The sequence below is a fragment of the Martes martes genome, assembly GCF_963455335.1.
Source record: "Martes martes genome assembly, chromosome: X".
NCBI lineage: Eukaryota > Metazoa > Chordata > Mammalia > Carnivora > Mustelidae > Martes > Martes martes.
The window spans coordinates 40,543,365-40,566,962 of record NC_137897.1 but is presented as its reverse complement, the minus strand read 5'-3'; the positions used below and the strand labels follow the sequence as shown (position 1 = coordinate 40,566,962).

Here is a 23,598-nt window from a genome sequence, read left to right as displayed (position 1 = left end):
TGCACAGGCTTCCAGGGGTCTGTGTGTATCGACCTCCACTCCCATCCCGGTGTGCGCATCTGTTCACTCAACTTGCACACGCTTGGGCACCCAGGGTGTATATGTGCACAGAGCCTCGACACATAAGCCTGGGCCAGTGGGCTCTCCCGCACCTCTGTGCTCACACACAGCCATGCACAGGCACCCTGGGCTGCATGCGTACACACCCAGACAGAAACACTCAGACTTGTGACTGTGGCCACGGGGGTCTGAGCTGGAATCTCACGCATGAGCACACCCTCATGAGTCTGCACGGTTACTTTTCACAGACACCCTCGCCGGGCTGCAGGCCCCTTTGCGCCTGCTGGGCTCCCCTGCACCCGAGCATGTCCAGGAGAATGCACAATTGGACTTGTATAGCACACGTACACCTCCACATCCAACCTAGCAAAGCTGGACCACGCACACGTACCACATATGCTTGCACGTAGGAATGCATCGTAAATATGCACACGCAGGCAAAATCACAGCACATAACTTTATACACACTGAGATGCACACGCATGCACACCCATGGCCACGCAGGCATGCACACACCCAATTACCCTTTGAGCCTCTCATCCACCACCCCTGCCTGGCTGGTAATTGCTCCCAGATCCTGCATCTGGCAGAAGTTTCACACGAGATGTGGGCTGTGACCCATGAGTCACTCCAGCTTTCCCCAGCCCCTGTCATCATCTAGAGAGACACAGACATCCGTTCCTTCCCCAGAGCTGCCACCAGGCCTGGGATTACACCATTACAGCTCCTCCCCTGAAGCAAAGCATAGACGGCCTGAAAACGGCATATGTGTTCCGTGGGGGAACAGTCTGGCATGAACCAGGCGTGGGTGGGGCTTTCAAGGCAGACTTGGGGCAGTTCTGAAATCTCCCAAACAATTCTTACTCATATTGTGGTGTGGACACAGCTCCCGGAAGCTGACTGCTGGGATTGTGGTGGACTGCACCACGGGGGTGGGGGGTGGGATTCCCCGGGGCTGCACGGCCCCTCTCTGAGCTGCAGTGCACCTTCACCTGGACAAGGAGGATGCGCCAAATTTTTCTTCTTTCGCTGACCCCCTGCTGCCTTCACCTGTGGCCAAGATGAGCCTCCTGAAGTCGGATCTGAAACTGACAAGTAATGCGTTGGTTTCCTTGGGCTGCCATCACAACAGACGTTTATAACCTCACAGTCTGGAGGCTGAAAGTCCAAGATCAAGGTGCCATAGGGGTTGGTGTCTGATAAAGTTCTCTTCGTGGCTCACAGATGGGCACCTTCTTGCTTTGGGCCATCTTGGCCTTTCCCCTGTCCACGCGTGGGCAGAAAATGCGCTGGTATCTCTCCCACTTCCTTCATAGGGACACCTGTCCTATAAGATGAGGGCCTACCCTGATGACCTCATTTAATCTTTATTACCACTTTAAAGGGCTTATCTCTTTTATTTGGGTCCCAACATATGATTTTTTTTTTGATAGAGGGGACACAATTCAGGTCCTAATAGTCAACAAAACACTACCTAGTCTGACCACGGCCCCTCCTTTTCTTCAAGTGCATTCCTGACACAGGTCTGTGCAGAAACCACATGGACAGGAGGCATAACAAGAGGAACGATCACTGCCCTCCTTTTTTGAAGAAGTTTTTATTTTATTATTTTTTTTAAGATTTATTTATTTACTCGAGAGAGAGAGAGGCAGGGAGAGCGAGCAGAGGGAGATGGAGATAGTCGGGAGTCCAACACAGGGCTCAATCCCAGGACCTTAGATTATGACTGGAGCCAAAATCTAGAGTCAGACACTTAACGGACTGAGCCACCCAGGCATCCAAATAAAATCTTTTCTTTTTTTTATAAAGAAAGAAAGCTATTTGAGTTGTTTCAGTTTGGAGTGATTACAGCTAAAGCTCCTATTAATATCAGTGTACGGTCTTTTGTGTGGTCAGACGTTTTCATTTCTCTTGGATAAATGACATCTAGGAGTGGGATTGCTGGATCATGTGGCAAATGTATGTTTTGCTTTTTGAGAAACTGCCAAGCTGTTTTGCGAAGCGACTCTACCATTGAACATTCGCAGCAGCATTGTTAGAAGACTTCTGTCCTTCCCTAACACTTAATATGGTCAATCTTTTTCAGTTTAGTCAAATAAGTGTACGACGGTATCTCACTATGGTTTTATTTTTTAACTTTTTATTTTTTTAAAAAAGATTTTATTTATTTGAGAGAGAGAGAGAGAGAGAGAAGAGAGAGCACAAGCAGGGGGGAGAGGGAGAAACAGGCTCCCCACTGAGCAGGGAGCTCGATGTGGGGCTCGATCCCAGGACCCTGGGCTCATGACCTGAGCCGAAGGCAGACGCTTAACCAACTGAGCCACCTAGGTGTCCCTCATTGTGGTTTTATTTCACATTTCCCTAATGGCTAATGATGTAGGGCATCTTTTCACATGTTAATGCCATCTGTATTTCCTCTCTGGTTTCAGGGCCTGGTCAAATCTTCGGACATTTGAAAAATTGGGTTGTTGGTTTTCTTATTGAATGGTGGCAATTCCTTTTTTTATTATATATATTTTAAATTGAAGTAGAGTTGACACACAGTGAGACATTAATTTCAGGTGGACAGCGAAGTGATAGTGTTATCCCATGCTCACCACCAGTGAGCTACCGTCTATCACCGTACGCTGCTATTATAATGCCATTGTCTATATTCCCGATGCTGTTTCTCTCATCCCTGTAACTTATTCATTCTATAACTGAAAGCCTGTACCTCCCATTCCGCTTCACCCATTTTGCCCATCCTCCCACCGCTACCCTTGGGGCAACCAACCAGTTTGTTTTCTGCTTCTGCTTTCCGTTTGTTTGTTCATTTGTTTTAAGTTTCCATATGTAAGTGAAATCATGTGGTATTTGTCTTTCTCTGTCTGACTTATTTCACTTAGCACAATACCCTCTAGGTCCAGCCATATTGTTACAGATAGCAAGCTCTCATTCTTCTCTTGGCTGCCTAATAGTCCATATGTACTACATCTTCTTTATCCATTCATCTATGGAGGGACATGTGGGTTGCTTCCCTGTCTTGGCTATTGTAAATAATGCTGTGGTAAACACAGGGAGTGCATATATCTTTTCTTTTTTTTTAATTTTTTAAAAAGATTTTTATTTATTTATTTGACAGAGAGAGAGATCACAAGTAGGCAGAGAGGCAGGCAGGGTGGGGGGAGAAGCAGGCTCCCTGCTGAGCAGAGAGCCCGATGTAGGGCTCGATCCCAGGACCCTGAGATCATGACCCGAGCCGAAGGCAGAGGCTTTAACCCACTGAGCCACCCAGGCGCCCCTGCATGTATCTTTTCAAAGTTGGGTTTTTGTTTTCTTTGGGGAATTACTAGAGTGTATGGTATTTCTAGTTTTAATTTTTTTTAATATTTCATTTATTTATTTGACAGAGAGAAAGAGACAGCAAGAGAGGGAATAGAAGCAGGGGGATTGGGAGAGGGAGAAGCAGGCTTCCCGTGGAGCAGGGAGCCTAACGCAGGGCTGGGTCCCAGGATGCTGGGATCATGACCTGAGCCGAAGGCTGATGCTTAATGACTGAGCCACCCAGGTGCCCCTCTAGCTTTAATTTCTTTTTTTAAATTTTATTTATTTATTTGAGAGAGAGAGAGAGAGAGAGTGAGAGAGAGCATGAGAAGGGAGAAGGTCAGAAAGAGAAGCAGACTCCCCATGGAGCTGGGAGCGAGATGCGGGACTCGATCCTAAGACTCTGGGATCATGACCTGAGCCGGAGGCAGACACTTAACCAACTGAGCCACCCAGGCGCCCTCTAGCTTTAATTTTTTGAGGAAACTCCATACTGTTTTCCACAGTGGTTGCACTGATTTACAGAATTGTGGGAATTCTTTATACATTCTGAATACTGATCCTTTGTCAAATAATTCATTTTTAAAAAGATTTTATTTATTTATTTGACAGACAGAGATCACAGTAGGCAGAGAGGCAGACAGAGAGAAAGGAAGGGAAGCAGGCTCCCCCCGAGCAGAGAGCCCAATGCGGGGCTCTATTCCAGGACCCTGGGATCATGACCCAAACCATAGGCAGAGGCTTTAACCCACTGAGCCACCCAGGCGCCCCAAAATAATGCATTTTGAAATTCTCCCCATCTGTAGTTTATCCTTTCACCTTTTTTTTTTTGAAGATTTTATTTATTTATTTGAGAAGAGTGCATGCACAATCAGAGGGAACGGCAGAGGGAGAGGGAGTGGAGAGGGAGAAGCAGGCTCCCTGCTCAATGTGGGGCTTGATCCCAGGACTCTGGGATCATGACCTGAGCCGAAGGCAGACACCCAACCAACTGAGCTATTCAAGCACCCCTCCTTTCACTTTTTAAAAAAAAAGATTTATTTATTTATTAGAGAGAAAGAGAGAGAGAGAAAGAGAACACCATCAGGGGGAGGGGCAGAGGGAGAGAAACAGACTCTCTGTTTCAGACTCTCTGCTGAGTGCGGACCCCCAACACAGGGCTCCTCTCACAACCCTGAGATCATGACCTGAGCTGAAATCAAGAGTCAGACATGAGGTGCCTGGGTGGCTCAAGTCTGTTAAGTGTATGCCTTTGGCTTGGGTCCTGATCTCAGGGTCCTGGGATTTAGCCCAGCATTGGGCTCCTTACTTAGCAGGAGCCCTGCTTCTCCCTCTCCCTCTGCCTTCTGCTCCCCCTGCTTGTGCTGTCTCTCACTCTGTCAAATAAATAAATAAAATCTTAAAAAAAAAAAAAACAACCCACAAGAGTCAGATGCTTAACTGACTGAGCCACCCAGGCACTCCTATCCTTTCACTTTTGCATTATACTTTTATATCTATTATTTTTTTTAATTTTTTTAAAAGATTTTATTTATTTATTTGACAGACAGAGATCACAAGTAGGCAGAGAGGCAGGCAGAGAAAGAGGGGAAAGCAGGCTCCCCGCTGAGCAGAGAGCCCGATGTGGGGCTCGATCCTAGGACCGTGAGACCATGACCTGAGCCGAAGGCAGAGGCTTTAACCCACTGAGCCACCCAGGCGCCCCTATATCTATTATTTTATGTCATTTATTCTTTCATTAAATATTTACTGAGAACCTCCTATGTGCCAGGAACTGCTCTGGGTACTAAAAACACGGGAGGAAGCACAACGGACACAGACACCTGCTTCCGGGAACCTCTCACACTCAGTATTGTTCAATAGACAGTGGAAAACACTAAATTAATGTGTGGGATATTCCATGTGCCCTGCAGTCCATTCGCCCTCCTTCCCTGACCGGCTCTGTGTCCAGAAGGTTGACTGTGTGAAGGTCATCAGCTGGACTCGGCCACATCTGGCTTCTGGCCGAGCTGGCCTACAAGAAGCCCTCCGAGGCACCTGGGCAGTGTGAGGACAGAGAACGCCAGGTGTTTAGTGGCCAGGGCTGGGCTCCACCTTCCCCTGGGTTTCAGGAACCCTGTTTCCTTTCCTGCCCTTTCAAGCCTAGGAATGGGGACAGCAACCCCCCCACCCCGACGCTAGTCCTGGAGTAGCTCAGAAGTGTTCTCGGTTTACTGAACCCTCCCTGTGTCTCTGTAATGGTCCCTTCATTAAGGTCTCTCCAAAATTCCACCTGCGTGTGCCCTGTGTACCTTGCCTGCCTGGCGGCCCCGCTCAGAGCTGACTCAACAAAGAAACGTATTATTAGGAAGTGCAAAATGCTACGAGGGAAACAAGGCAGGATGCAGGGGTAGAGAGGGAGGGGTGCTGTTTTGGGTAGTCAGGGAAGGCTGCTTGAGATGATGGTTAAGCAGAGAAAAGAAGAAAGTGAAGAGGGCAGCTATGTAACCATGAACTTCATATTTATCTTGGAAAGAGTGTTCAAGCAGGGGCGGCAACAACAGATGCAAAGGTCCTGAGGTGGAATAATGCTTGGTGCATTTGAGGAACATCAAGGTGGCTGGTGTGGTTGGAGAGAATTGGCAAGTAGAGACCCTGGAAAGAGAGGCAGGGCAGGGATTATCATACTCATTGGCCAAAGGGGGAAACCTGGGACCCACGGAAAGGCAGAGTTGGCCTAAGGTCCCACACTGAGGGCATCTTCACTCAATCCCCATGGTTTCCTAACCCCACTACGTACCCCAGAGAAAGAGCACAGTCTCTTGGGGGAACCTGTCCAGTGATTATGGTATTGACCCCTGGGGCCACTGCCCCCCACAGATCAGCCTCATCTCTAATCAGATTCAAGGGCCTCGGTCTGTTCTCACAGCAGCAGCCAGAGGATTCTGTCACAATCCAAGTCAGCGCTCGGCCTTCCTCTGCTCCGATCTCTGCTGTGGTTCCATCTCTCAGAGAAAAAGCCAAAGTCCTTCTTGTGGCCTGCAAAGCCCTACCAGACCAGGCCCTTGTCACCTCTCTGACTTCACCTCCTGCCAAAGGCCCCCCTGCTCATTCTACTCCCACCACACTGGTCTCCTCACTGTCCCACCTCAGGGCCTTCTCACTGGCTTTTCCCTTTGTCTGGATCACTCTTCCTCCAGCCATAACTCCTTCTGGGGTCACACTGATTTGTATATGGATCCTCCCAGGGTCACACAGTCTGGGGTGTGGACCCTCCTGGGACCAAACAGTTGGGGGTGTAGACACTCAAGAAGTCATTAGATTTGGGTGGAAGTAATCCCGAGGATTTACTGATTGGGGGTGGGCCTTCGAGGATCCCAGAGATGAGTTTTGGACATCTCTGGGGTCACACAGTAGGATGTGGAGTTTTTAGGGCTCATGCAGACTGGGGTGTGGACATGGTTGAGGTCACATGGAAGGAGGTGTGGCCAGTCTGAAGTATCATGGACTGACATGCGTTCTTTTAGAGTCCTTTGGATGGTATGTGGACACTTCTGGTGTCACACAGGCTGGTGTATAGACAACACTGGGGTCACACAGACTGGAGTTTGGACACTTCTTGGATCACCTCGTCTGGGATATGGACACTCCTGGGGCCCCACGGACTGTGACCTGGTACCTTCTGGTTTTACACAGGCTCCACTTTGGACAGCCTCAGTCACAAATTCTGGGGTCTGGACATGCCTGGGGTCACAGACTAGGCCAAGACCATCGCTGAAGATGCACAGGGAAGTAGATGCTGGTCAAATGGCTGTGGCACGGATACTCCTGAATCATCACTGGCCCCCCCATGGACACCCGCATGGTCGAGCAGCTTGTGGTGTGGACTCTGCTGGGATCACACCAACCAGAGCAGAGATGCCTCTCGAGACACAGAGATGTGGAGGGTGGGCGGCCCCGTGTTCACCCTCCTCTGGTCACACTGAATGGGATCCCCCCAGATACTGGGGTGTGGAGGTTTCTTTGGTCACACAGACTGAGCCGTTGTCACTTGCGGACTCACGCTGACTGTGGGGACGCTCCTGGGGTCCCGTGGGCTGGGCCGTGGAGGTTTCCTGTAGTCAGACACTGGGATGTGGACGCAGCCAGGACACAGAGATGTGGAGGGTGGGCGGCCCCGTGTTCACCCTCCTCTGGTCACACTGAATGGGATCCCCCGCAGATACTGGGGTGTGGAGGTTTCTTTGGTCACACAGACTGAGCCGTTGTCACTTGTGGACTCATGCTGACTGTGGGGACGCTCCTGGGGTCCCGTGGGCTGGGCCGTGGAGGTTTCCTGTAGTCGGACACTGGGATGTGGACGCAGCCAGGACTCATCTGCGGCCTAGAGACAAGGAAGAGAATGTGTTTGTACTGGAGTGTAGACACTCCCTTGCTCACATTGTCGGGGGTGTAGACACTCCCGGAATCCTACAGACTGGAGTTTGGCTACCCCTAGGGTCACACAGACTGGGAAATGGACCCTCCCATGGCCACACAGGCAATAGAGTGAATAAACGTGAGGCCACAGAGACTGAGGTGTGGAAAGTCCTTGAGAGTTGCAGACCGGGCAGTGACTCCCCAGTGGTCAGAGCTCAGGGCATGGAGACTTCTTTGCTCATACAGCCTAGGGTGTAAAAACCCTGGGAATCACACAGCTAAGGGCATGCCACCCTGGGGACACGAAGACTGGGTGGTGGCTTCTCTTGTGGTCACACAGAAAGTTGATCATCCTGGGATTGCACAAACGGGCTATTGTGTGGAGACTTCTGGAGAAACAGGCTGGCTGTGGGCCCTCCTGGGGTTACACAGACTGGGGTGTGGACACTTCCGGCATTTCAAGGTCTGAGGAATGATCACTCCTAGGGGACACTGACTGGGGGAGGTGGAAAGCCAATGGTGACAGACTGGGGCGTGAACAATTCTGCACTAACACAGATGAGGGGTGTGCTCCTGAGGACAGACACGGGAGGTCTGGAGATTCCTGGGGTCACACAGAGTGGGGGGACACTCCTGTGGTGACAAAGGCTGACACGTGGCCATTGGTGAGGCCGCCGGAGTGTGGGCACTGCCTCAGGCTAACATACTCGGTGGTGGGCACTTCCTGTGGTCAAACAGACTAGAGTTTTCACGACTCTGTGGTGACAAGCTTAGCAGTCTAGACACTTAGAGGCTCACAGAGACTGTTTTTGAACACTCCAGGTGTCACACAGACTGGAGTGCGTATACTCCTGTGGTGACATGAACTGTGTTGTAGACACCCCCTGGGGTGACCAGGACTGAGGTGTGGTAACCCCTGAGATCACACAGACTGGTGAAGGGACACCCATTATTGTCACGCAGTCTAAGGAACTGACAAACCAGTGGTCAAATTGAAAGGGGCGTGTATGCTTTGGGGACAACACAGCCTGGGTTATGGAAAAGCCTAGGGTCACAGCCTGGAAAATAAACTGCCATCACAGACTGGTGTGGAAGTGTCAGACTAAGGTAAATGTTTGGCTGGGGACACATGGTTCGGGGTATGCATGCCTCTGTGGACACACTGACTTTGGTGTGGAAAATTCTGGGGTCATCTAGAGGGGTATGGATGCTCCTGGAGTTGCAAGACTAGGGTATCCACGCTTGGAGCCAGACAGGGTGCTCCCGACATCGGAGACTGAGCCTGGGTTAGGCTGGTCCTTCCTGGGCCACACATTTGGGGGTGTGGACATCACTGGGTCACACGGTCTGGGGATTGGGCACCTACCTGCTCCCCTCACAGGGACTTGTGTGTATGTCGGATATCATACACACCCTACTGATGAGGGTAGGCACAGTTAGGGACACGAAGCCTGAGACGTGGATTCTTGCTGGGTCCCAAAGCCTGGTGTGTTTATACTCCTGGGAAATTAGGTGGCTATTCCTAGGGCCTCAGACTATAGTGTGGACTGCTTGAATTCGCATGGTGATGGGTGTGGCTACCCTCGTGGTCACATAGGCCTTTGTGGGGATCCTCCCATCATACATTTCTGAGGTTGCACTGTTTGGGCGAGAAGACTCCTGGTTTAACATTCTGTACTGTGCAACCCCCAGCATCGGGCATCATAGACCCAGTATGGACACTTCTAGGTTCACAGGGTTAGATGCAGAAACATCTAGGGTCACCAGCTGGGATGTGGGTGGTCCTGAGGTCACTGAACGGAGGTGTAGACAGAGAATGTGTCTCTAAAGATACAGGAGGGACGCCTGGGTGGCTTAGTCGGTTAAGTGGCTGTCTGCCTTTGGCTCAGGTCATGATCCCAGGGTCCTGGGATCAAGCCCTGCATTGGGCTCCCTGCTCAGCATGGAGCCTGCTTCTCCACCTGCTGCTCCCCCTGCTTGTGCTCTCTCTCAAAGTGAATAAATAAAATCTTTAATTAAAAAAAGGTACAAATGTCGAGTTATAAATAAATTCAGGGCTGTAATGTACTGCATAGTGACTATGATGATCAATATTGTGTATTTGAAAGGTTCTAAGAGAGTAGATCTTGGGGCGCCTAGGTGGCTCAGTCAGTTGGGTGTCTGTCTTCGGCTTGGGTCATGGTCTCTGGGTCTCAGGACTGAGCCCTGCATCGGGCTCCCAGCTCAGCAGGGAGTCTGCTTCTTCCTCTGCCCCTCCCCACACCCCTAACCCCCTACTCTTGCTCTCTCAAATGGATAAAATCTTAAAAAAAGAGAGTAGATCTTAAAAGTTCCCATAACAGGGGCACCTGGGTGGCTCAGTGGGTTAAAGCCTCTGCCTTCGGCTCAGGTCATGATCTCAGGGTCCTGGGATCGAGCCCCACATCGGGCTCTGCTTGGCAGGGAGCCTGCTTCCCCCTTTTTCTCTGCCTGCCTCTCTGCCTACTTGTGATCTCTCTCTCTGTCAAATAAATAAAATCTTAAAAAAAAGTTCCCCTAACAAGAAAAAAGTTATAACTGAGGTGATATATGTTAAGTAAACTTACTATAATCATTCTGCAATAGGTATATATTGAATTAGGTCGTATACTTTAAAATTTATATAAAGTTGAAGGTCTTATGTTAGTGACAAATATTACTATATATATTAAAGTGAACCAACACTGGGATACAGTAATATATGGACTTCTTTATTAGTACATCCAATTATAAGGTCTTCCATAATTCAAAGTAGTGACAAATGTGAACAGCATTTCAAGATCGGTGGGAGGCTAATGGGCACTGCTTTTACTACTGAGGTTTGTTGCCAGCATTCGTATTGGGGGGTAATGCTAAATTTCAGTTCTACCAGTGAAACTTCAGTTCTCTTAGTGAAAATAAAGATGTAATATTTCCCTCCATCAGGTTCACAGATACCCCTGATTTCTATCCAGGTTAAGAACTCCTGTTTTGGGGGTAAACTCTGGACATAATCAGGACACCTCTGGAAAGACAGAGAGAGGAGGCAAGGCCTCGCTCAAGAATCCCCTCTCGCAGTGTAGACAGGCATTCTGTGCTGTTGCTTTCCTTGCCGTGCTCCTGGTGGTTGCTGCACCACTCGGGGCCTGGGTGTTCAGGACCCGTTGATGAGACAGCTGAAAATCAGTTCACCAATGCAGGTTCTCATTTTCCTGACAGCAAACAGCTTCTGAGATATATGACTGCCAGCTACCTAAAATCAAGGACAAGGAAGGTTTTTAATTTTTATTCTATTTTTAAAAATTTTTAAAAAGACTTTATTTGACAGACAGAGATCACAAGTAAGCAGAGGGGCAGGCAGAGAGAGACGGGGACAAGCAGGCTCCCCGCTGAGCAGAGAACCCGATGCGGGGTTCGATCCCAGGACCCTGAGATCATGACCTGAGCCAAAGGCAGAGGCTTTAACCCACTGAGCCACCCAGGCACCCCAGGAAGGTTTTTTAAAAAAACATTTTCCCACTTTCTTCTACTGTGATCACTGTTTGCTCAGGTACTGACATTTAAAAAAATATATTTTATTTATTTCAGAGAGAGAGAGAGAGCGAGCGCGCGCGAGCACAAGCAGGGGGAGTAGCAGAGGCAGAGAAAGAAGCAGGCTCCCCGGAGCCTGATGTGGGGCTCCATCCCAGGACCCCGGGATCATGACCAGAGCCAAAGGCAGGCGCTTAACCGAATGAGCCACCCACGTGCCCCAGTACTAACACTTTTGTGACTTTTCTCCCCTACTTCTATTGTGAACTGTAACATACAGAAAAACACACAACACTTACATGTTTTATTTATGTTAAGGAGTGACAAGGTGTTATTTTTTTAACAACTGTAGGATGTTCATTCTCGTTGCTGTGTAATTCTCCACTGTGAATATACCAGGATTTAATGATCCATTCTGCAGTGAACTGATGTGTGGGCTCTATCCAGTGTGGGGTACAAACAGTGCCGAGGAGGAATTCTAGTACATATTTCTTAGGAGCGGAACTGGCATGCATACAGCTTTACACAATGCCTACCGATCTCCCACAGTGGCCACACCAGTTTCTGTAGCCATCAGTGTACAGTAGGGTACCTATTGCTGTACACCCTTCCGGACACATATATTGCCCATCATCTTAGTGTCAGCCTGCATTTCCCTGAGAAGCAGCTTTTCATGTGCCTGGTAGCCATTCTCTTATTTTCTTTTCCCTATTGATTTATAGGAGCTTTTTAATATCAAGGATACTATATATAGGGACTGCAAATAATCTTTCCCCACCGTGATTCACCATTTCATTTTTTAAAGAGGTATCGTTTTTACTTCTTTTTTTTAAATGGAGGACTTGGTCTAAAAACCCTGGTAAGCCATAGTCAGAAAGGGACCACCTTCTCTGACGTGACTTCCTGAGGATGAAAAGTCCTTCAGCACAGACAGGCTGAGTCCGCTCTGCTCTAGGCAAACTGGCCCCTCACGGCCCCCTCACACACCAGGCACGGTTCTGCCTCAGGGGCTTTGCATTTGCTATTCCCTCTGCATGGAATGCTCTTCCCCTAGATGAACACACGCATGTCCTCCCTCATCTCCTTCATGTCTTTGCTCAAACATTACCTCAGTAAGCCCTTCCTTGAGAACCCTTTTGAAAACTGCAACCTGCCGCCTCTGGAATTCCTGATTCTCTTTACCCTATTTTTAAAAAAGATTTTATTATTTATTTATTTGGCAGAGAGCGAGCGAGTGAGAGAGAACAAGCAGGGGGAGCAGCAGGCAGAGGGAGAGAGAGAAGCAGGCTCCCAGCTGAGCAAGGAGCCCGATGTGGGACTCGATCCCAGGACCCTGGGATCATGACCTGAGCCGAAGGCAGCAGCTTAACCAACTGAGCCACCCAGGCGTCCCTCTCTTTACCCTATTTTATTAAAAAAATGTTCATATCCCTTATTACCTTTATATATATATACATCTATCTATCTATCTATCTATCTATATCTGTATATACACACAATGTGTTATAATCCAAGCTATGCATGGTGAAATGCAAGCTATAAATGTGTGTGTGTGTGTGTGTGTGTGTGTGGTCTATCTGTGGATGCTGTGTGTAGAAACTCCTGCATTCATAAGCTGTTTGTTTCTTACCTCTTTCTCAGCCTAGAAAGGGCCAGGATATTTGCCTGCTTTGTTCCCTGCTCTATCTCCCAACCTAGAACAATGCCCAGCACACAGCACATGCTTAATAAATGTTTACTGAGGGGCGCCTGGGTGGCTCAGTGAGTTAAAGCCTCTGCCTTCGGCTCAGGTCATGATCCTAGGGTCCTAGGATCGGGTCCCATATCAGGCTCTCTGCTCAGTGGGAAGCCTGCTTCCTCCTCTCTCTCTCTGCCTGCCTCTCTGCTTACTTGTGATCTCTCATTGTCAAATAAATAAAATCTTAAAAAAATGTTTATTACTGAGTGCCTCAATACGTAAAATGCTTCAAGCAGGTCCTGGCACATGACATCAGGTACTTAGTATTGGTTGGCTGACTGAAATCCTATCAGTTGATGTAAAAATTTCAAAGGTGGAATTTTTCTGAGCTTTTCCTTAAAGGTGCTCTTTACTCAAACTGTTAGATAAAAAGGCAATTTACCTGAACGTATTAAGGTGAACAATTCATTTCATTGTCTTCCACCTACCCAAGAAAAAGAAAAATGACTCAGATACTTGCCGAAGTTTTTCCATTCATTATACTTGGTCTTACCCATTGATTTTTATAGCTACTGGGAGGCAGAAAGGAGTGTCTGGGCCCCAGAAACCCTGTGCTTTGGGGGCAGAAAGAGGTGCACTGAGAGGGGTTCAGGTGGGCTCCGAGAGAGGGCACCATGGGCCCTGGGCCACACGTTTCCAGACCTCAGAGGCCAGCAGGGTATGGCGCTGTGGAAGAGCCAGGGGCTGGGACAACGTGTCCATTGTGCTGATGGGGCAGTCCTGGGGACGGATCTCCTTGGCCAGCCGCCCTTTCTTCTTCAAGGTGCAGGCCTCCTGGTATGGTGGCGAGATGGGGGGCTGCGTGGGTGGAGTATACTTGTACTCTGAGCCGTCCTCTAGCTGCAGGGACACATGGTGGGGTGACAGTGAAGACCTGGGAACCCAAAACAGCCCCCCCATCTACCTACTGTTGGCTGGGCACTCACGTCCAGTGGGTAACTGCGGTCTGAATCATAGGCGCTCAGGTCCCCACAGGTCACAAATGGCACAATGATGCGAGTGGGACCATCCAATTGGTTGAAATCTGGATCTGACCAGCAGGGAGAAATTAGACAGGACAGGGTGGGATGCCTGGGACCAGTCAGGACTCCTTCTACAGCAAGGGTACGGAGTCTTCCCTATGTATCTACCAGCTCCTCCACTGAAATCCTTCATTTGGTGCAGGTCATCTCCTGCGGGAGGCCCTCCATGACCATCTGTTCTAGAACATTCCACTCCCCTGCTTTTCTCACACGGTGCCTTATGCTCACCTGTCATTCTACCATATGCTGCCTGAACCCTGTCTCACTTAAGTGTGCTCACCTTAAGAGCAGGCTCTGCGCCTTTTCCCACGAAGGACAAGGCTAAAGACTCTCTCGGGGCAAAATTCCCACGTAGGGGTGGAGTATCCACCTGGGGGCATGACTGAGTCTTTCTAGGCTAGAATCTTCGGTGGAATCTCCCCAGCGGCTGGACTCAGGATTCGAGAGTAAACATTAGAGGACCTAATGGACCGGGATGAAGCTCTTCCTGGGAGGAAACATCCATTCCGGCCGGAATCTCCACCAGAGGGCAGGGCTAAGGATCATTTTGGGAAGAGAAGTGCCATAAAGGGTAAGTTTCTACCAGGGGGGGGGCGCGAGGGCCCTCTGGAGACATACATTCCAGAAGGGTGCAAAGCCTCCCAGGGGAGGGGCTCAGGGCCCTGGCTCTCACCGTAAGAGTGGTCCAGCAGGGGTTTGGTCAGGTCCGGAAGGAAGCCTTCAGGGGGGTCATAACCCTGACAGACAGCAAAGGCCTCTGTGGGGGGAAGGTGGAGTGAGGGGCGACTACTATCTCGGCCCGGCATAGGATGCGTCCGCGAGATTCGCACTCGCCAGCCTGGCCCTTCTGCCCCACTGACCTATGCTGGAGTTGCGGCTGCTCCTGGGCTTGGCACAGAGCACGCTGGAGAAGAAGACACGCAGCTGGCTATAGATCAGGGTGACATCCCGGCCCCGGAAGATCTGTAGGGCGAGGAGACAGATGAAAGCAGGTGAGCGGCCCTGGAGGACCCTTCTTTACCCCTTGCCAAGTTTTCCAAGGCTTACCTTGGCTACAAAGCAGCCTCCTGGCTTCAAGACGTGTGTAGCGATGTTGAGAGCCTGTGGGCAGGACAAATGGCTAAGGCTGAGGTGGAGACAGGCACGAGGGGTCCAAACTGAGGCAGGGTCAGCCAAGGTTACTCACGGCTAGGAGGAGCTGGGCCTGCATATACTCATCAACATCATGGAGGCCAGTTACTGCGGCAAGAGGAACAGCGTTAGGGGGGCCATCTGGGGCTGGCTATCTCCTTGTCCCAGACAGGTCGGGATGCTACAAACATTTCCTGGGCTCTCTGACTACTAAGGTTCTGCATGCAAATTACTATCCACCAGCTGGAGGCATGTTCTAGGCTCCTAATCCTCAGGCACTCAGTTTATTTAATTTTCAAAACAACCTTACACACAAGCATCGTTATCATCATTTCCTACCTCCAGCCCAGACTGCTCCTCCGAGCACCTGACTCACAGATCAGACCCTGACATCTCAGACTCAGTGTGTTCAAAGACCAGACTCCTGACCCTCCTGCTCAAACCTCTCTCCTTACACCATCTTCCCAGCCCATCTGATCCTTCCAGCTGTTCCAGCCAAAAATCTTCGTACTGTTGACACGCTCCATCCTCTCCTCACATTCACGTTCAAGCATTATTAAATCCTGTCTTTGCAAAAGATCTCCTGGATCAATCCTCTCTCCTCATCTTTGCCACTGCCACCCCAGACATCACTTGCCCGGGCTACTGCTATGGGCTCCTCTCCCTGCCCCTCATGCCTCACACAGCTCACAGCAGCCAGAGGGGTCCAGTCACAAGCTGAGTCAGGCATGGCCCTCCTCTGCTCACAGAGAGCTCAGAGAAAACCATGAGAGGACCCACACAAGGATCGGAACCCACCCCCTCCCCCCCGGCCAGCTTTCTGACCTCCCCTCTACCACTCTCCCCCTCATTCACTCTGCTCTAACCACACCAATATCCTCGCGGTTCCTCACACATGCTGAACACCCTCCCACCTCAGGCCTTTGCACTGGGCGGTCCCTTGACCTGGACTCTGTTCTCCAGATATGTCCCTGGCCTACTCCCTCACCTCTTTCAGGTCTTTATGCTAAACTCATGGGGGCCTTCCTGTCCACTTTACTTAAAATTCCAACAGGTACTCCCCGTCTCCTTCTCCTTTCCACTGATTTCCTCATCTATCATCTCTTCACATACTATGTGACTCCATCGTTTGTTTCTTTTCCCTCTGCTTCTACTAGAACGTCAGGTCTATGAGGTCAGATTAGTAGAATTTTATTCACAAGTGTTTTCCCAACATGTAGAACAGTGCCCGACACACAACAGGTGCTCAATAAATGTGCTCCGAGTGAACAGCTAACTGAAAAATATGAGCAGCACTATAGAGACGGACAGTTGCAGATGAGAGATGAGCAATGGGAAGGGCAGATAACAGCCAAAACCAAAATGGTAGGCTATGGAGATGGAGGAGACAGAGGCAGAGACCAGGAAGCGGGGGTAGAAAGAAATTGCTATATGTGGGGGGACAGCTGAGAACAGAGGGAGGCAGGGAGTAGCTGAAGTGGTGAAAGAAGCCAACAGAGGGTGCCTGGGTGGCGAAGTTGGTTCAGTGGCCGACTCTTGATTTCGGCTCAGGTCATGATCTCAGAGTCATGAGATCGGGCTCCATGTCCCTCGCTGGGCGTGGAGCCTGCTTAAGATTCTCCCTTTCCCTCTGCCCCCACCTCTCTAAAAAGAAAGAAGGAAAGAAAGATGCCAACAGATGTGGGAGCCACAGAGAAGGACACACATAGGGCTCCTGCCTGGCCTCCCAACCCCTGCTGTTTACCATCAGGAGCCCCGTCGCACACCACTAGATCCGCTGGGCAGCCCTCAAAGTGCTGGATGATCTCCTTGGCAGTGGACAACTACGGAAGAGAGGGAAGACGAGTGGTCCCGGGCCCCCCGTCTGTAGCCCTCTAACCCCACCTGCCCACGGCCCTAGCCAGCAACCCTGGGTCAGCCAAACCCTCAGGCTCTGCCGCTCTCAGACCAGGCTCCATCTCTGGGGACCCAGTCCCACCATTGCTGGCTGTCTCTGAGATGAGGACCAGCTGGCTCTGCTTCTCCACTGTTACACTCTCTCAGGTTCTCTAGGTTACTCTCTCTTTCTCCCTCTGTCTTTTCTCTTCCACTCTCTGTAGCTGCCAGCTTTGGAGGGGCTCTCGCCCAGGATACACCCCAATAACCCCAGCCATGCTCTTACCTGGGTGATGTCCCCTTGGATCTGTAACACACCTGGTAATGGAGCCATAGCCTGAAGGTCCACAGCCACCACATGGCCGGAACCCTGGCCCCTGTGGACAACATGGCCCATGTCAGCCCAGTGGTCACTCCTGGCTCATCCCTGACCTGGCCTGCCCTCCTGGCTGCCCCATGTGGGAACCCACACTCACCCGATTTTTTGGCTCAGCACCTGGCTCCAGCTGCCCGGGGCTGCACACAGGTCAACTGCCCGTGTCACGCCTGAGCACACACAGGAAGGTGTAGTGGTCAGTTGCACCCACCTCCCAACCCTGAGCCCTGCAAAGTTCACCCCTCTCCTGTCGGGGGAGCACCCACATCTATCTGTGTCTGACTCCTTTCAAGTTACCTGCCCCTTTTCCACCTGGCCCCTGCCCCACAGACCCTCCAAGTCGGCCCACCTACCACAGGAAGCTCTGCCAACATGGCCCATTTGTCTCTTCCCTTTGCCCACCCCATGCCCCAGGGACTCGCCCACCAGGTGGGGACCTTGGAAAAGGTGGAATTCCTCGTCAAGTTGCAGCAGCTTGAAGGCACTGCGGGCACGCCAGCCATTCTCCTTGGCCAGGCGGTAGTAGACATCCCGCTTGTCCTTTGATGTCCGTCCCATCTCACACGCTGTTTGCCCAGGGACCTGCCAACAGGAAGCTGATGCTGCCGTGTATCAGTAACTGGGTGAGTGGGACTACCACCTACGACCGCAGGGCGGTGAGAACCACACAAACCCCCCAGGACGCCCATGACAGCTCACTCAGCATATGGGGAAAGTAGAGCCCAGTCCCTGACCCCACTGACTTCACAAGGCTGGAGGGACTCCGTCACTGAGCTCTGAGGCTTCATTGCTCACCCCACAGATCCCCAATGCCAACACTTACAGAGGACTCATTACTGCCCCTGTGGACCTCCCACTGCTGCCACCCATAAAGTCCCATGACACTCACTTTGAATGCTTCTTCACCCACCTCACCCCCATTAACCTCTCACTGACCATCTCCCCAGCTGTCTTCACAGCCCCTAAATTCATACACCCCTATCAGCCTTGCTCTAACCCCCATTATCCTAATGCTACCTCATGGTACTCCTCATCCCCTTAATCTCTCCCCTCTCCATTCCCCATTAATAAATGATTAGGCCCCCAGTTACTCCTTTCTTACTACATCCTTACCAACCCCCATCAATGTGTAGAGGATCATGGCTTATTAGCTCCCCATTAAGCTCTCAATTACTGTGATTTATCAGCTCCCATTAACTCAGCCCTCCAACTGACTCCTTACTGATCTCACCATTAGCCCCCTGTAACCCCTTTGTTACCATGCGTTAATCCCTGATGATCACACATCAGTTCCCCATTCTCCCTCAGTGCCCACCTTGCCCCCTCAGTAATCACCTGATGATCACACCCTCGTAGCTTACATTACCCTCTCTTTGCTCACTCTGTTCCCATTAATTCCTCAATTATCATGCCATGATCCCCCAAACCCTATGACTACAACACACCTACCTCTCATTCACTCTTCTTTGATTACTTCTCCCCTTAGTTCCTTTGATTATGACTCCCACTGGCCTCGATTACTCCCTCCACAGCTTCACCATCATCCTTTCAATTACTGTTGTCCTGCTGCTCTTCGTTTACTTGTTTAATATCATACCTCAGCAGTCCCCCAAGGATCACACCCCCCCACCCGCCTCTCATTACCTTCTTCTTTCTAGTTGCCCACCCTACCACCCCTTCATTCATCAATGAACACACCCCTGGCCCCCAGGAACATGTTGACTAAAACACTCCTATTAGCCTCCATCGATTCCCCAATGCCCGGGTAATCGGGCATATCGGGCGTTCCCCGATAGAACGCCCATCAGATCTCCAGTACTTTCATGCGACCCACCCCCTGTCCCATTAACAGCCCCCTGGCCACGCTCCTGGTCTCGCATCATTACCTCAAAGCCCCTGTCCCCACTGGGACCACCAGGCCCCATTCAAGGAGGCTCCATCGATATCTGGACCCCTGCACCGCTCCCCCAACCAGTCCACCCCGCACAGCGGTTCCCTTCCACACAAACCTTGGGTCTGGAGCCCAAACTGCACCAGACGCCCAGAAAGCGAGGCTGCAGCACGGAAGGTGAACTTCCCTCCTTCCCTCGCCGGCGGGACAGCGCAAGGCGTGCCTCAACCGTCTCGGCCTAGACCCGCGTCCTCCGCGCCCCAGAGCCTACCTCAGCTTTTGGAATGGGGAGAAGGGGCACGAAGAGACCGGTCCGTGAGCAGCCCGAGACTCGGCGAGAGCGCAGACCTGCCAGAAACTGTAAGGCTTCAGTGTGTGTTCTCAGTCGGTCCGAAAGCCTGTCGCGCATGCCTACGGGCTCCCGCGGCGTGGTGAGCCTGTCATCGTGGAGCACTAAGTCTCCGGCACCGCGCGGACCCGACCTGAACGTACAACGTGAGTCGCCGTCATCTTGTGTCGACGCAGCTCGTCTCGCGGACTGCCGTTCCCAGCATGCAACGGGGCCGACCGGAGCTGCCGAAGTCGCGCCCTGTGAGGCTGAAACGTCGCGAGGCGTCAGAACCCACACTTCTTTTGTTCCAAGGCGTGGGCCGGCGTGTTCACTGGGGACTACATTTCCCAAGACGCAACGGGCACAGCCGAACCCATTCATTTTAGGCGTGCGGCGAAGTCAAATTACAGCTAGGGTCGGAAACGTGAGAGTTAGGAAAGTACGTTAATTAAGTGCGCTAGAGCACGGAAGCCGGTCTGTGGCAAGATTCATATCCACTTCAGCCAACTGATAGCGCTGCTTGAGTTGTACCCTTTCAGAACTTCAGATTCTCTCTCTGAAAAATGGGAATTAAAAGTAGTATAGCTTCACGGAGTTACTGAGAGGATTTGAATAGGTGTAGTTCGGTACAGTGTCTGTCCTTTTGTAATTCTGTGTTCTTCAAACATTTTTAACTTCGACCCACTAAATAGACTGCATCGCGACCCGGTGCACAAGTAAATACAGTAATGGAAACATTCATTAAAGCGTTTACCATGCACCAAACACCTGTTCTAAGCGCTCTAGTAAACGGCTAACAACCGGTTCTTTGAGCGGGGCGTGTGGGTAGGAAGCCCTGATTTGTCACATTTGCCAATTTTCAGTAGTTTCTATACCATCATCTTGTCAGAGTTTAAATTACCAACGTGTAGTCACGGAACACAGAGTTAGGAAGAGATTCAGTAGTGCGCCATTATGCACTATTCCTACCATACCATTCAAAGAGGGGTAAATGACCTCAGGAGCATACAGAATAGCGAAATGTAGTAAAATAATCAGGAAGTGACGAGATGTGAGTATCGCCTTTTAAATAATCTAATTTATTTAATTGTAAGTTTATATTATTTCATTTTAAATAATAGCTGTTTAACAGCTGGTTTGCAAAATTCCTGAAAATTGAACAAGCAGTCTGCAAACCTGTGTGAGGCTCCAGTGCACTGCTGGATTCTTTTCTTGAACTCATTTTAATCCTAATAACAGCCATGTGAAGTAGTTATTGCAACTATCCCCAGTTTATAGATATACAGGGAGGCTATACATTACGTTAGGTGTATAAACATGTATGCTGCTTAATATGTATGTGATTATAGAGAAATATAGTGATGTATAATATTCACTAGTGTATAGGTGATATATTAGTAAGAAATGAAATAAATATAAATATAAGAAAAAATATATTTATGCATTTTGTATAGTGTATATATACAATACGCATATCATTTTATGCACATATTTAAATGTATGTACTGATGCATATAAATATACTGATATCTATACACACTTACTTATTAAAATAACTGTACTAAATTAAACGTACCATTATATGTGTAAATATATAATGTTATGTCAGGTGGTGATAAAAGCTATTAAGACTAATAAAGTAGGGTGAAAGGGATGGAGAGTAACAGAGGGATTGAGTTGCTCTTTTACTTTTTTTTAATTTTTAAAAAAGATTTTATTTATTTATTTGAGAGATAGAGCACGCAGCACACGAGCAGGGGGAGGGGAAAGGGGAGTGGGAGAAGCAGACTCCCCCAGGGAACCCTAGGTGGGGCTCAATCCCAGGACCCCGGGATCATGACCCCAGCCGAAGGCAGACGTTTAACCGACTGAGCCACGCAGGTGCCCCTGAGTTGCTCTTTTAGACAGCATATAATCCGGGAAGACTTTTCTGAGGAGGTGGCATTTGAGCTGAGACCTAAAGGGAAACGCATCCTAGGAGTAGAGAGGAGGAAGAGCATTCCAGGCACAGGCAACACCAGGGGCAAAGACCCTGAAGTGAGAACAAGCTTGGTGAGTATTCAAAGAACCAAGGACTTATTCATCATTCCCGAGAAATACCGAGCTTCACTAGGCAGGAATTTTGTTCTGTCTTGTTCGCGGCTGCCTCCCGGCCCTAGAAGAGGGCTGGGCACACAGGTGGCATTCAGCAGACCTTTGCTGAACCTGCCCTTTTGTTGCTTGATTCCTTTATTCTTTCCTCCGTGGTGCATTCTGCATTATGCTGGGGTACTGGATGGTGTAGACAGGAAGAGAAGCACTTCCCCGAGGAGTCCCCTAGAGCTGGGAGGAAGCAAGAGCCGGTCAGCAGCGCCCCAGGGCCTTGTGGGGGCGGTGGGAACACGGCTCCCCCGTGGAGGTGAGCAAGTGTGAGAAAGCAAGGGTTCAAGCCACCTGGCCGCTGCTCCACAGTGAGGAGGGGGTGCCAGGCATTGGGGGGGCCCATGTTCACCCTGTGGGATGCTTCCCACGTCCTGTTTTCTTGCCTCTCACAAAGAGGATGTTTAATTTTTTTGCAAAGCAACTTGCTTCCTCCAGCAGAGCTGGGGGAATTGGGGGAAAGGATCCAGGCTCTGAACTCCCCAGGCTTTTCCCGAAGTAGGGTGTCGGCCTGCAGCTCCCACCCGGCACCCCACTGAGTGTAAAGGTGTCCTCCCCTCAGCCTCCTAAAGAGGTCAAGGAGCAGGGAGCTGCCAGGCCAGCTCTGTACCGCAGAGGGCATCTTACTGGGGGAGGGAAAGACGGGGGTGGTCCAGATGCAGGGGACCAGACGCAGACTCAAAAAGCCTTGCTGCCCAGGGGCTGCTTTGAGGGACGGAAGAGTCTCTCAGTGGGGAGCCTGCATGAAAGGAGAGATTAGAATCCTAAATGCAGCCCAGTGGGGGGTTGCTTTCGCAGGCGGAGAAGAATCCATCAATTCCTTTCCCAAGTCTGTTATTGAGCAATTACGGTGGGTCAGGCATTGTTCTAAGTGCTTTACCTGTATTCTTTCGTTCAGTCTTCCTAGGGGCCCTAAGAGTTCGATGTTATTCTGCCCCGGGGTGGGGCAGGGCATGGGGGAAGCGTAGACCCCGAGGTTTCAGAACTTGCTCCAGGCCACACAGCTCGGAAGTGGTAGAGCCGGGAAAGCTCACGCTGTTAACTGCTTTGCTCTGTGGCTCCCTCCCCTGAAGGCGGCTGAGCAGTGACCTGTTTTAATGAAAAGCAGGGATCTGCTTCTAAGAACCGACGGGAACCCAACCTGACTTCTAATAGACTCGATCGGAATCCCAAATGTCACACAAGGGTCTGCTTTACCGAACCCACGAAAGCCTCAAATGACCCCGCGAAAGAACCTTACTTCGATGAACTAACAAAGCATTCTTATCCCTGGCACAGACTCAAGGCCTCGGTCAAGCTTAAAGACATCTGTTCCTTCTAAAGCAAGCTGCCCTCCCTCCGCCGCCAGATTTCACTTTCCCTTTATTTTCCCTCTTACCAGCGTCTGTTGAACACTTGCCATTTGCCCTGAAACTTAGGGAAGCTATGGGGCGCAGGGCTGGATGAAGGTTCGTCCCTCCCCTGAAAGAGGTCACTTGGCAGAAATAAAAAGAAAAATGATGATAATATGACACCGGATAAGGGGCATTTATTGAGCACCTGCTGTGTGCCTGGTGGCCTGGCCCTGGGGAATGTTGCAGGGCCTAAGAAGGCCCTGGGAGGGCAGGCGGCTGAATGATCGGAGCAGGAAGCTGCTGCTGGGATGGGGTGGGTGGGGGCATCTGTTTTCTTGTCCAAGGTACACTAGATCTTTGGACAGGACGCTTTGACTTTTCTTGAAATCTAAACACCTGCTTAGCCACCTCTCCCCCTCGCCACCGCCTCCCCCACTCCCAACCCACATTCCATAGCCATGAAGGCCAAGGC

At 50.4% G+C, this 23,598-nt stretch overlaps 1 protein-coding gene across 10 annotated transcripts; it reads right to left on the bottom strand.

The window, feature by feature from the left end:
• Window positions 1-10,465: 10,465 nt before the first annotated feature.
• On the bottom strand, window positions 10,466-19,871 carry FTSJ1 (FtsJ RNA 2'-O-methyltransferase 1). Of its 10 annotated transcripts, none has more exons than XM_080795060.1 (13): window positions 19,441-19,871; window positions 17,869-18,027; window positions 17,532-17,601; window positions 17,342-17,432; window positions 16,925-17,003; window positions 15,236-15,288; window positions 15,097-15,150; window positions 14,910-15,012; window positions 14,723-14,806; window positions 13,954-14,051; window positions 13,670-13,867; window positions 13,410-13,451; window positions 10,466-11,011 (listed from the first exon to the last, which is right to left on the bottom strand). In XM_080795060.1, exons 2-12 carry the CDS (start codon window positions 17,987-17,989, stop codon window positions 13,419-13,421), a joined length of 984 nt encoding a protein of 327 aa, XP_080651186.1. In that variant the 5' UTR covers window positions 17,990-18,027; window positions 19,441-19,871; the 3' UTR covers window positions 10,466-11,011; window positions 13,410-13,418. The 10 variants fall into 10 exon arrangements, with proteins under 10 accessions (XP_080651186.1, XP_080651185.1, XP_080651179.1 ...); XM_080795059.1 differs by having other exon boundaries at window positions 19,594-19,855; XM_080795053.1 differs by having other exon boundaries at window positions 17,869-18,013; window positions 19,594-19,849.
• Between the last annotated feature and the right edge of the window lie 3,727 nt (window positions 19,872-23,598).

Bases quoted from the DNA above. Each gene is read 5' to 3' on its own strand.
- FTSJ1 (XM_080795051.1), bottom strand. From the start codon at position 19,731: ATGCGCGACAGGCTTTCGGACCGACTGAGAACACACACTGAAGCCTTA. The intron at 15,289-16,924 runs GTAAACAGCAGG...CTCTTGCCGCAG, and splicing joins GTGCGACGGGGCTCCTGATG to TAACTGGCCTCCATGATGTT. The intron at 13,452-13,669 runs GTCTGGAAACGT...TTTCTTGGGTAG, and splicing joins ATACCCTGCTGGCCTCTGAG to GTGGAAGACAATGAAATGAA.